Below are 13025 nucleotides of genomic sequence, written 5' to 3'. Positions count from 1 at the left end.
TACGCACGCCGCGAGCTTACGCACACACAGTACCACACGCGTTCCCACACGCAACCCGCGCGCTCAGCTCCGCGCAGCGCTCACTCACGTGGCGAACCACTGTGCACACAGCGCACCCACACGCTCACACTGCACGACAAGATCACGCGAGACCACTCTTCGCTATTAATGATTTATTATATGCCACCTGCGAATTGATGTTGAATCAGTGAGTCGACGAGGCTGGCCTATTCCACTAAACCTGTACCTATTCCCTATTTATCGGCTATGATTCTAATTCCCCTTCTTACTCACTGTTAAGTGTCCACGGCGGTCCGCTGATCCTTGTGTTAACCGCGTGCCTCGGTGCGTCGCACGGACGTCCGGGTCGCTGGCTCGAGCTGCGTCTGGTCGCCTGGCGCTGGAGTAAGAGAGCGATTTCCCCTCTGCGCTCCTCTATTTATCCTCCCTACCTCCAAAGGGGATGCTGCGCTGAACAATGGGCTCGTGCACCCCAAGCCCGCGCACGGCAGTCCCCAGGCGCTGTTGATATGCTAATCAGTGTGCTGCGTGCATGGCGTAAATCCTAATTACTCCCTTACCCTTCCTAACAATGGGGCTTGCGCGCTCAAGCGCAATTATCCCAACCCTCCATGACTATGCGCAACAGCCCCTGTGACCCCGCTATTCATGCTGTCCCGTGCCTCCCCTGCTTGCCCCGTCGACTCGTGGGGGTGTGTGGGGGGAAATGCGCCTCAACCGCGGTGGCCGAATGCCCCACGCCGCGACCACACCATATTAAGGCCGGCAGCAGCGCCGCGGTACCACGTAGCACGGGGGAGGTCATCCAATTCCCTGATCGCCGGAAACCGTGAGAATTAATCCCGATAAGGGTCTCTCGGATAAAAACCGGTCGATCAGGTAACCTTCCCTTCCAGCTCTATGGGGGGGGGGGGGGATGCGTGCGGGTGTGTGCTTATGTGGGGCGGGTGATTGGGGGCAGTGCGGTGGGGGAAGCCGGGCGGCTCCCTGGCTCGGCAGAGCGGCCCCGTCGCTGTGGCACCACACACACACCAATAAACCCATAATTTATTGCTGTCAATTAATGTAAGATGTAGGCAATTAAAACAATGCTTTAAAACAGAATCCATTCTTGAATTAAGTTGTGACATTTTAACGAATCGTGAGAGGTGGGGGGGGGGGGCACAATTGTCACACGCTCAATAATGATTATAATGCTGCCGCAATGTCCGGTGTGCTTCGTGACGTCCCAACATCCCACGTGCAGTTTGAATTCCTGGGAAAAATACAGGTGTCTACCACCACACACACACACGCACCTGCGGTATAAAACACGAACAAATATTTGCATTTTTACACCTCTATTTTCTCACTTAACATCTTGATACTGGCGAAAGGGGCCCGTCGCTATCCTAGTTGCCGTTGACTTTGTAGAAACGAATATGCAGAGAGCTAAAGGCCGATCTGTGCTGACAAACGCCTCTCTCCCCTCGACACGGACAGCGGCATCGGCGCCCATGGTGCTGTCGAACCTGTCGGACGTGCTGGTGAGCGCCACCAACGGGACCCTGCGTCTCCACTGCCAAGTGTACGGGGTCCCTGCCCCACGCATCACTTGGTATCAAAACAGACGTTCGCTCCCGCACAACTCAGGTAAACGCCACCCTCCCGCCGCTGCTGCTGCTGCTGCTGCCGTTGCTCGGTCTAATTGCAAATCTCACCATGTTGTCTTTCTCTCAATTGCTCGGGATGGTATTTCTATGGCTTGGCTCATGTTTGGCTCTGGCTCAAGAGAATCGGCTCAAAGCTGCACTTAACTTGAGTCGGTTTACTTCGGCAAGTCCCTGGCGTTCTCAGGATTTTCAAGAGCTGAGCCAAGCAATAACTGAGCCGCTCAGTCATGCGTCTTTGGAAGCAACTGAACGACTTCAGCCTGAGCTGAGCCTGAGTGTTAGACAGAGGCCGAGCCAGAGACTAAAGAACACGGCCCAAAGGAGATGCTCGTCGTGTCTGCGGAGTTGAGACGCAACAGCTCTGCCACGTCTAATTTACAGGAGTGCTGCTGTCGGACCTGAACCGGACGTTGGAGGTGCAGAGGGTGACGAGCGAGGATGAGGGGGAGTACACGTGCGTGGCAGAGAACGCGCACGGGCGAGCGCTCACGAGCGCCTACGTGCGTGTCCAAGGTGGGTGGTGGGGGTGGCATTGGGGTGGGCGCGTGCGTGTTTATTGCATTTCTGATTAGAGCTCGATTGTGGTAAATTATGTGAAAAAAACGAATTTAAATTATATAGATTGTTCTTTCGGTAAAATCACGTAGAAGGGAAGTAATAAAATAATAATAAAAAACATAATAAAATAAAATATTATTATATTATTTTATTGTGTTTTATTTTTATTATTTTATTACTTCCCTTCTACGTGACTTTACCGAAAGAATCCCTGCAGTAACGAAAGCTTTAAATCGAAATATACAGATTGTTGTCTAGTTAATAGTGACTGGGCTAAAAACCATCAGCTTGCTACACTCGAGAATTTGTTGGATCATGAGTGGCTGAAATGCTCTGAATTGCTGATCCCCCCTGGCCCTTCACCTACCGGTGCTTGGATTGAATAGCGGTTTTATATCATATCGCCTTTTGGCGTCATCTGGTCCAACCCATGTGAGACTAGGCTCTAAGGAAAGCTGTCTCGGGTGTGGACCAATCAATTTCAAGGACAGTGCATACATTATCAGAGTTATGTCTTTTGTTTGTATTACGACTGCAGGTATTGCGGTCTATACAAACATGACTCCTTGTAAAAAGGTGTCAGTTTTGTTGCCAGATAGAAGGGTAAAAAAACCAATTATCATATTTTTACTGGCAAATGAGGTTCCCATAATCACCGAGTCGCTTACCGCGTGTGCACAGGGGGCGTGGAACGCTCATCCCTGCAGCTCGTGGTGCTGGTGTGCGCTGGAGTGGTGGCCACGGTCTTCTGGGTGCTGCTCACGGTCTTCATCCGAAGGATGAGAAGGGTGCGCCACACATGATGCATTTGTAGTAGAGTTACCCACTCGATATTCACAAACAGGGAGAGCTAATCGTTGACAAGGGTTTCCCGCTCAAACTAACGGTCAGGGTCTCACAAGTTGTGAGAGCTGACCGTAAACAAGGTTTTCCCGCGCGACCTAACGGTCAGGGTCAGATAGGGTAAATTGGGATCGAAAAGCAGATTGGGAACGACCAATCACAGGGTTCCACAAGGTGGCCGGGGATTGGACAACCCGGCCACGAACGAGTATAAAGCCAGAACGCTCAGAGCTCTCGGGGAGTTCGACGACACGAAGACCCAAGACGGCGGAAGAAGCATAGGACCCTGGACCAAGCCCTCCAGCCCTTATAAGGGCTAGGGTTCAGAGTAACCAGTGGTCAGGGAGACATCTCCCTAGGTCCAGTCAGAGGACACTGAAGGAGCGGGGTATGAGTAGCCTGTAGGCTTGTACGTTCGGAGTGTAACGGGTGAGGGGACCGTATACCCCTCAGTGCATAGGGACTGTATTCACAAATAAAGTGTGTGCTACTAAAAGACGTTGAAGAGTCTGTCTGTACAATACTACACATTCATAGGGAGGAAACAATCTCCCCCCCCCCCCCCACTCGGCCCCCACCCTCACCCACCCCCTGTTACCGTGTAGCCGTATAGACCATAGGGGTAAGTACTGCTAGGGAGCATGGAGAAGACGCATACTTGGATTCAGAAAAAATATAGAGGAACACTTGGAATAAAGAGCATGCAGCAGGTTAAAGATGTAATTCGAACTGTAAAAAAAAGTGAGTGGGTTTGGGCAGGATGAGGGCATAATGGTATTTATGATGTGTCCGTGGGCGATGATACTGATGCTGATGTCGTGGGTAATGGTACTGATGATGTGTCCGTGGGTGATGATACTGATGCTGATGTCGTGGGTAATGGTACTAATGATGTGTCCGTGGGCGATGATACTGATGCTGATGTCGTGGGTAATGGTACTAATGTGTGTCCGTGGGTGATCGTACTGATACTGATGTCGGCGGTGACGTGGCGCAGGCCCGTGGTACAGACATGAAGGCTGGGTATCTGTCCATCATCATGGACCCTGGGGAGATGTCTCCAGGGAAGCAGAGTGCTCGTCTCAGTTACGATGGCAGCAAGTGGGAGTTCCCGAGGGACCGACTCAAGATGGGTACGTGGCACAAACCACAGGCCTCTCTCTGTCATGAGGATCGTCAGTCATGTAAACATCTCCGAGATACTGGATTTGAATTCAAGATGCACATCCATTATTAAGTCAAGTTCGCAAATGTAGCAAGTTAAAGATATCAGCTTGATCACTTTGCCTGCACATTGTGTATTTTTTAATCCTTTATATTAAGTTCGCTTGCTTGCTTGCGTGCTTGCTTGCTTACGACCGTGCAAATCTATCGGTCATTTTAACCCACTTCCCGTGATCCAATCGAGCTGACATTTTCCACACAGACTCGTTGTGACAGACAATTAATGTTCGTGAAAAAAAATTCAAAAATTTTACACTTTTTAGGCAAAAAAATATTATTTTACATTTATTCAAATAGAACTCATTCATGACTTTGGCTGAACGTCACAGTATAGGAGCCCAGAGCGTAACCCCTCCACAGGCCGTGGCGGAGTAGCGCAGTTGGTAGCGCCCTCGCTTCCCATGCCAAAGGTCGCGGGATCGATCCCCGCGTCCTCCACAGGCGAATATATTTTAAATCCTTTATATTAAGTTCGCTTGCTTGCTTAGGACCGTGCAAATCTTTCGCTCGTTTTTTAACCCACTTCCCGTGATCCAATAGAGCTGACATTTTCCACACAGACTCGTTGTGTGTGACAATACATTTTCGTGAAATTTCTTTTCCAAAATTTTACACTGTTTAGGGAAAACAAATTAAATATTTAATACCAATTGCTTAATACTGGCAGACAATCATCTGACCCATAGATTGCAGCCATCTCAAGCCAGAGGACGAGAGGACTCTAGCCGCCACGCATATAAAGGATTTAGAGTGAAAAACTTTGTTTTTACGGGTTTACATGTTATACATTTTCATGTCTACGTTAGGAATTGAACGGACATATTGGAATAAATTATAATCTGAATTTCAACTGAATTGAAGTTGAAATTGTATTGTTATTTTGTTTAAAATAAAACAAAAACATTACAACGTGCAATAATGTATGTCCTGAGAATACTTCCAACGGAAAGTGACATTAACTAGGCACTCGACTCCGTCTGTATCCGTCTAGGGGTGACCCTGGTATGGCTCAAATGCAATGTGCCACCTATGATCATGGGTGGGAATGGAACCCAGGATTCTGGGATTCTAAAGTGCTGCGCTAAAAGCTCTCACTCCGTGATAACTGTTTCAACTCACATCATTATCAGCTATGATGAATCCACTGCCGGATGAAGCCCTTCTCAAGCCATCACAATTTCACGGTCTTTTGTTGTAAAGATCTATCAAGCATCGGCACATCAACTGATTTAATTGCTACCGATCTCTGCAGTGGACGTCCTCCTGGGTGTGTTCCTCTCACCATCCTGCATGGTGAAGTATGGTCAAACAAGCCCCAGGGACCGGCATGGCATGGGGAGCCCATCATCTAGCAGTGGATTGATAAATGCCTGTAAATTATAATTTATGTTTAAATATGTACTGTATTACTTAATGTATTATAGTGTATTTACTTTAAATCCACTGGTCTGCAAATTTACCACCAGATCTAGAATACTCATACCGAATCATATCAGTCAGCCCTGGCAATGCCAGAAAAACGTTTTATTAGCTCCATATATACACGTTTTTACAGTTATTTTCCCCAAAATAATACATGTTGGTGTGGCCCATATTTAAAAATGTAGATATTTCGGAGTTTTGCGAATTGTAAGCATACTCGATCACATTTGTGTAACAATTTCAGCTCTCACAATCATCTATATTAGCCCGTGGACCAGAGAAGAACCAGGTACCCCCTAAGATATCTGAACTTTAGTTGCACTAATGTATCTATTTGGCTAATCAGAATGGAGTATTTGATAATCCCACTCATTTAAAATGGGTGATTACATTATTCACTGTTGTTGGCCTCATCGAGAAATTTGAACCACGAAAGTCATGCCACCTTCAGGTTGTACCGACAAGTTCAATATCTGGTCTGGGTTCGTGGACTACATGTGTAATAATACTCTTGGAGACGGCTTGTGGAATCGGTCCTTTTATTTACTTATCTCAGTTCACAAGCACTCCTCGTTGCTGGCAGGCAACGGGAAGTGGGCAGACAGATCGCAAGAGACGCACCGCCACGTGGCACTCGGAGCCCCGCTCGCGCGTGGCACCTCTCTCTCTTCTTTCCTCGTCTGACCCCGTGTCCCTCGGCTCTCCCTTATTTAATGCCTGGGTCACGTGGTACGCTCCAGCCAATCCTTAATAGCCTGCGCCGAATGTTCCAGATTCCCCATCAACTCCCGGGACCACGCCCCTGACTTGTCTTCCCATTGGCTGAGGCTAAGACCAGCAGAACCAATCACCCTAGCTGACATCCCTCGATCACGCCAGGGCAATGCTCCCAGGCTCTACCCCCATTGGCTGTAGAGCAGGACCGGCAGAGCCGATCACCACGTGAGCCGGACATAGGCTCTCATTACACATGCATATCTAAGTATTGTGGGTTTCTCATGGACATGCGTGCATTGAATGGCAGGGAAGACACTAGGACACGGAGCTTTTGGCCGAGTGGTGGAAGCCTCAGCGTTCGGGATTGACAAGTCCTCCACCTGCACGACTGTGGCTGTCAAGATGCTAAAAGGTCTGTGAGGTTACGATTATAGAAACCAACATGTTGTGGATTTGCTCTCCAACACACCGGCGTACTGTACTAGTAACGAATTGGCATGTTCTGTTTACGTGACAAACCTTACTAATTGGCTGTGTCGGGTGGTGGCGGGTTTAACGACACTTTAATATTTACGCGATCTCACCCAAAAAACATGTATTATGAATATTGGTCTCAAAAGCCTACGTGTTAAACAGACACCAATATCCTTGTGTAAAATGGAAATCTGCATGTTAATTAAATAAAATCAATCCAAAACCCCAATCAGCTGCTGATGTAACAAAAACAGAACAAAAATACGTGATCTTTTCTGCCAATTTCATTGAAAATCTCTCCTGCGGCCTTACACAAGTAATACTATCATGGCATGCAGCGATGTATCCTTCCGTTACAATTTGGTCAATGCACTTATAATGCATGTGTCTAATGATGAGCGTACATTTTTGGTGATTTATTGAAATCATGTGTAAACGATATAATCTTACATATAGGGTGATACAGCAAACTGAACTGTCGAGATGGGACGAACAAACATGGAATGGTAAAACGAGATGAACAAGAATCCACTCTTGAGTAAAACCATGACTCCAATTCGTGACACTTCACAGACATTTTTTGGGATGGAAGTGGTGAGGCGCAAGTGACTAATTTTATACACCTCAATAATAATTATCATTATAATTTGTAGAGCCTTTGACTAAAACATATTTTGATTTGAAGCTTTCGTGAATGCAGGAATCCATACTCTTTGGTTCTTTCGGTAAAGTCACGTAGGCAGAAATAAAATAAATCACGACGTTTTGATCGCAACACAAGCGACCGTCATCATACAGCAGGACAACTGCTGATCGAAACGTCGTGATTTATTTTATTTTATTTCTACCTACGTGACTTTACTGAAAGAACCAATGAGTATAAAAAATATTTCTAAAATTACTGGGTGTGTTGCCCATGGTGTGTGCAGGTGGAGCAACTGCAAGTGAACACAAAGCCCTGATGACTGAACTCAAAATACTCATCCACATCGGAAACCATCTCAATGTGGTCAACCTCTTAGGAGCATGCACTCGTCCAGGAGGTGACTCAAACACAGCTTCGTGCAAACGCGACGGTTGGACTGGGAACCAGAATTATGTAGCGGCAGTTATTCTGATGGGAGCCTGGAAATACCAGCTGTTGTATCTTCGGATGGCAAAGTGGTTGGGAGTTTGCAGTGGATTCTTAGATCCATCTGCACAGAGATTTTAGTTGTTACCCATTCGTATGTGTGGATTATATCCACACATATTGGATTGACATGCCAATGAATGACCCTCTTGAAAGAAGTCTTGAACTCAGGTTTCGGGGTTAGCTGGAAGCTGCTTGCGAACGCAACTTTAATCATTTCTGTGTTGTGTTCTTTGATGTCTCATTCCATTTTTTTCCAAGTAGTTTTACATAGTCATGTGTATGCTCTCTCTTGTTGGGCATTATCTTCCGTTTTCATATCGTTTAACGTATCTCCTTTTATTTAATTATACCTGTTTGATCATTTTGACAATTACAGGTAGTTCTCGTAATCTCACGAATGCCATCACCAGGGTTTTACTGTCTACTTTACAATGAACACAGTGCACAGGTTGATTATGCTTATGGCTTTAATCGTGTATTGTTATCATGGTTACGTTTTGGAATGTACATAAATCATTTTCACATTCCCTCCACCCTAAAACGGCCTTACCCGTTGAAATATATTCTGAATTGTAAGATATATTGAAACAAATATTATGATACAATTAATTTACGCAGTATAGTTATGATATTTTTGTAGGAGATATTTGAAAGATAATAATGGTAAAATCGGCTGTGGTTAGTGAAATTATCGCTGATGTTGATTATGTGTCTATGGCTATAAATGTGAGATGACTGACAATGATATTGGTGGTTACAGGCCCTCTTATGGTTATAGTCGAGTACTGCCGCCACGGAAACCTGTCCGAATACTTGCGTGGCAGAAGGGACTCGTTTCAGGTGATGAACACACTCATGACTGTCGCCATCACCATCGTTACCACGTGTCCGTCGTCATCATCATCACTATCATCAACAAAACCCTCGTGAAGCTCATCAGTTTAATCGCTAGCATCGCATCACACATCTTTACGACAATCAAGCGGATCACGATAAAATAAGGAACATTCCTCATAATAATCATCCATGTACTGTTTTTTAGATATTTTTTCATATAATCAATGGCAACTTTGATTTATTGACCTTGAATCACAGCCTTAAATGCAATTCTAATCAGAAATGTTCGTGTGTAACACGAGCGTGAATATAAATGCGGCCGGAAACACCATCTGAAGCGCAGCGTTGAACAAATCACTGCACCTAAACACAAACCCGAAAGATAAACGTAACGAACAATTGAATTAGACACGAACACAAAGCACGGGCGGGTCCCTGAACACAAACTTAAAAACCACGAGACATTTAAACATCACGAAGTACAAACCTTACCGCAAGCTAAAGAACGACAAACAAAAACAACCTTGCAGCTTCAGGGGAACTTTTCACATGAATGCAAGCAATCGCAACACACCTCCATGTAACTCTAACATTAGACCAAAATCCAGGTGTAGTAATTACAAATTCTACAATTAACATAACTTCAACACAAATGTAACCCTGAACACATTAAACCTGTGTTGAATAAAACCCATTCAAAAACCAATTGAAGCTTTGACACAAACATCAATATATAAAAATTTAAATTAATAAAAGTAAAATAAAATAAAAATAAAATAAAAATCACGACGTTTATTTTTATTAATTTAAATTTTTTACCCACGTGACTTTACCGAAAAAACCTAAGAATATGAACCCTTGCAGTCACGAAAGCTTCAAATCTAGAATCAATATATAACTCATCACAAGCAAAAACTTAAATACGCAAAAATCAACACACAGTACAAATGCAAACACACAAACCAATGACAACTTGAATTACAAATAAGACGTACAAATGATAAGCCATGTAAATGAGATGTTAAAAATTACCAACAAAATGTTTATTCTTGAAATATATTTTGACTGTGAATCGTCACAATTCATAGAATTGCAGTTGATTAATATCTATGTGCCTATGCTGCATGTGGTTTAATCCAAGTATACACAATTACTAAATTAATATTATATCAGTGATGGACTGCACTGGCTCTGTGGTACGAACACATACGTCAAATTGGGGAGGTTGCATTAGAACGGCACGTGGTTTAGGTTTGTATTCTTTACTAAATCAGCTTAAATGTAAAATTAGCGTACCATATTCATACAAAAGTTTACATATTCTAAATTAGCGATTTTCACATGCATGATTCGGTACAATCATTGTAATCGTCCAGAATCCAGAATATTATATTTTCGACGACTGAAAATGATGACCTCTGACCTCCTGTTTATCGCTTCTGGCGTAGAGTGACACTGGCCCCAAGCGTGCAAAACATGGGAAGCGGAACGGCAGTGAGAAGTCCGACTGGGAATCCCGCGCTCAGCTCCACGACTCTGGCAAAGCGGCACGACCTGAAGCAGCACACGATCGTCGCCACGACAAGAACGCATGCTCCATCATTTGTGAGGAGACGGGAGGCTATGTGGATTTGCCCCCGGCTGCCATCGCTGCAGACTCCGGCGACGGGATGCGCTCGTCTCCTCCCCAGCCGCGCGGTGTGGAGGCCTGGTCGCGACTCCAGGGTCGGTGCGGCTCCTCATCGGAGGAATCGGAGCAGGCAGAGTGGAGAGGAGAGGGAACTTCCCGTGGCCGCGTCACCATGGCGGGTGCTGTGCCCGACGCGATGCGTGGCACGGGGAAGCGCGAGCGTGGCCCTGATCCGCGGAACTTGCCGTCGCTCGTCGGCCGCCCCACGGGCGACGCGGAGAAGAAGCGGCTTCACAGCGTCGCCAGCTCGGCAAGCTCAGCCAGTTCCGGTTTCGTGGAAGAGAAGAGCCTGTGCGATGTGGATGAGGAGGCTGAAGGTGAAAGTGTGTGTGTGTGTGTGGTGGTAGATTGTGGGATGCGAAAAGGGTGTGGGATAGAAGCGGTTAACAAATCTCTTGTGTCTGAGCGCTCATCTCCGCTCATCTCCGTTGACGATCCTGAGGAAGTGGAGGAATTTTCACATTAAATTTCGATTTAAAGCTTTCGTGACTGCAGGAATTCATCTTCTTGGTTCTTTCGGTAAAGTCAATAATTCTCACGACGTTTCGGCCACAACGCAAGCAGCCGTCCTCAGGTGAAGAACATGTCTGTCGATAAGACAGAGTCTAAATCATTTAGACTCTGTCTTCCTGCAAGCAGCCGTCCTCAGGTGAAGAACATGTCTGTCGATAAGACAGAGTCTAAATCATTTAGACTCTGGTGAAGACTCAGGTGAAGAACATGTCTGTCGATAAGACAGAGTCTAAATGATTTAGACTCTTCAGTCTAAATGATTTAGACTCTGTCTTATCGACAGACATGTTCTTCACCTGAGGACGGCTGCTTGCGTTGTGGCCGAAACGTCGTGAGAATTATTTTATTATGTTTTTTTATTATTATTTTATTATTTTCCTTCTACGTGACTTTACCGAAAGAACCAAGAAGATGAATTTTCACATTCTTATGGCGGGTGCAAGTCTCTGTGCAGAACGACTTGCATTGGCTTCCCAGAAGTTGGTGTTCATTACCCTGACTTTGCACAGATGGCGTTTAGACTCAATCTTAATTTTGGAGCTTTCGTGACTGCAGGAATTATTCCTTGGTTTTTTCGGTAAAGTCACGTATAAAGATAAAATAATAAACTAAATAATAGCATACGACGTTTCGATTGCAACACAAGCAATCATCATCAGGTATAATGACTATTTCCACACAATATCCCAACTTGTCTCTAATTACAGTGGCCGGCCCATCCGCATTAATGACATCCACGTGGAAATTAACAGATGGCTGTAATGGCGATGTAAACCCTTGACTTCACGATGTGATGAGCAAGCTTAACGGTCAGAACTGCCGGGCTCATTTTCACAAGAGTCATATGTTCTAGATTTGAAGCTTTCGTGACTGCAAGGATTCATATTTTTAGGTTTTTAAATCCTTTATATTAAGTTCACTTGCTTGCTTGCTTGCGTGCTTGCTTGCTTACAACCGTGCAAATCTTTCGGTCGTTTTTTAACCCACTTCCCGTGATCAAATCGAGCTGACATTTTGCACACCGACTAGTTGTGCGTGACATAATTTTCGTGAAAGTTTTTTTCCAAAATTTTACATTGTTTAGGGGGAAATAAATAAATATTTAATTACCAATTGCTTAATGGTGGCAGACAATCATCTGACCCATAGGTGGCAGCCATCTCAAGCCAGAGGACGAGAGGACTCTAGCCGCCACGCATATAAAGGGTTTATAGTGAAAAACTTTGTTTTTACGGGTTAATTTTTTTTCGGTAAAGTCACGTAGGTAAAAACATTAAAAAGTTAAATAAAATAAAAATCACGACGTTTCGGAGGCAACACAAGCTTCCGTCTTCAGGTGGTACCATCACACCCACGAAAGCTGTATCAAGTAAATGAGAGATTGCAGGAGCTACCACTCCGTTTACCACCTTCTCCAACCATATGTGTGTGTTTCCAGACTCAGACGATGAGCAGGTGAAGCCACTGACGATGGAAGACCTCCTGGCGTACACATTCCAGGTGGCTCGAGGGATGGAGTTCCTGACATCACGGAAGGTAAATAGAAATTCTGGATGTTATTGCCATTTATTGTGGCGTTATTGACCAGAGATTAAAATGTCTTCTTTTGTCCTGAAATATCATCTCCCTGAGCAGCATTTACTTTTTAGGCACTGACCTTGAAACCTAATCCAGGTAAATCAGGTCTTGAAGCACTGACTCTTAAACTTGGTCTCCCAGCTCCAGGTTTCAAGAGATAGATATTTAACAGCAGTCTCTTGAAATAGACACTGATCATTAATTGTGGTCTGGTGGAGTCAGTTATTCAGATAATTATAATGAAAATAGTCATCTGGGGCTGAATCTTGGAACCTAAACTCAAGATGCTGAACCTAAATGCACGTATTAGGAATTACTGAGAGATAGCCAGATGGATGAGGGGTCAGAGCTCTTAACTGGC

General features: G+C 45.0%; 1 protein-coding gene across 1 annotated transcript in view; it reads left to right on the top strand.

Annotated features, from left to right (window-relative positions):
* FLT4 (fms related receptor tyrosine kinase 4) overlaps window positions 1-13025 on the top strand; it is a 58277-nt gene that overhangs the window by 34250 nt on the left and 11002 nt on the right. The window contains exons 14-22 of the mRNA XM_061560373.1: window positions 1504-1653; window positions 2055-2186; window positions 2913-3019; window positions 4072-4207; window positions 6745-6849; window positions 7841-7954; window positions 8807-8886; window positions 10332-10890; window positions 12525-12622. Of these exons, the coding sequence (XP_061416357.1) occupies window positions 1504-1653; window positions 2055-2186; window positions 2913-3019; window positions 4072-4207; window positions 6745-6849; window positions 7841-7954; window positions 8807-8886; window positions 10332-10890; window positions 12525-12622 (1481 nt within the window). The remainder of the gene's footprint in view (window positions 1-1503; window positions 1654-2054; window positions 2187-2912; window positions 3020-4071; window positions 4208-6744; window positions 6850-7840; window positions 7955-8806; window positions 8887-10331; window positions 10891-12524; window positions 12623-13025) is intronic.

Source organism: Lethenteron reissneri, chromosome 26 (assembly GCF_015708825.2).
Source record: "Lethenteron reissneri isolate LAM-NWPU_2019-01 chromosome 26, ASM1570882v1, whole genome shotgun sequence".
NCBI classification, from domain to species: Eukaryota; Metazoa; Chordata; class Hyperoartia; order Petromyzontiformes; family Petromyzontidae; genus Lethenteron; species Lethenteron reissneri.
The sequence above is the reverse complement of the archived record's forward strand: the minus strand, read 5'-3'. Positions and strand labels throughout refer to the sequence as shown.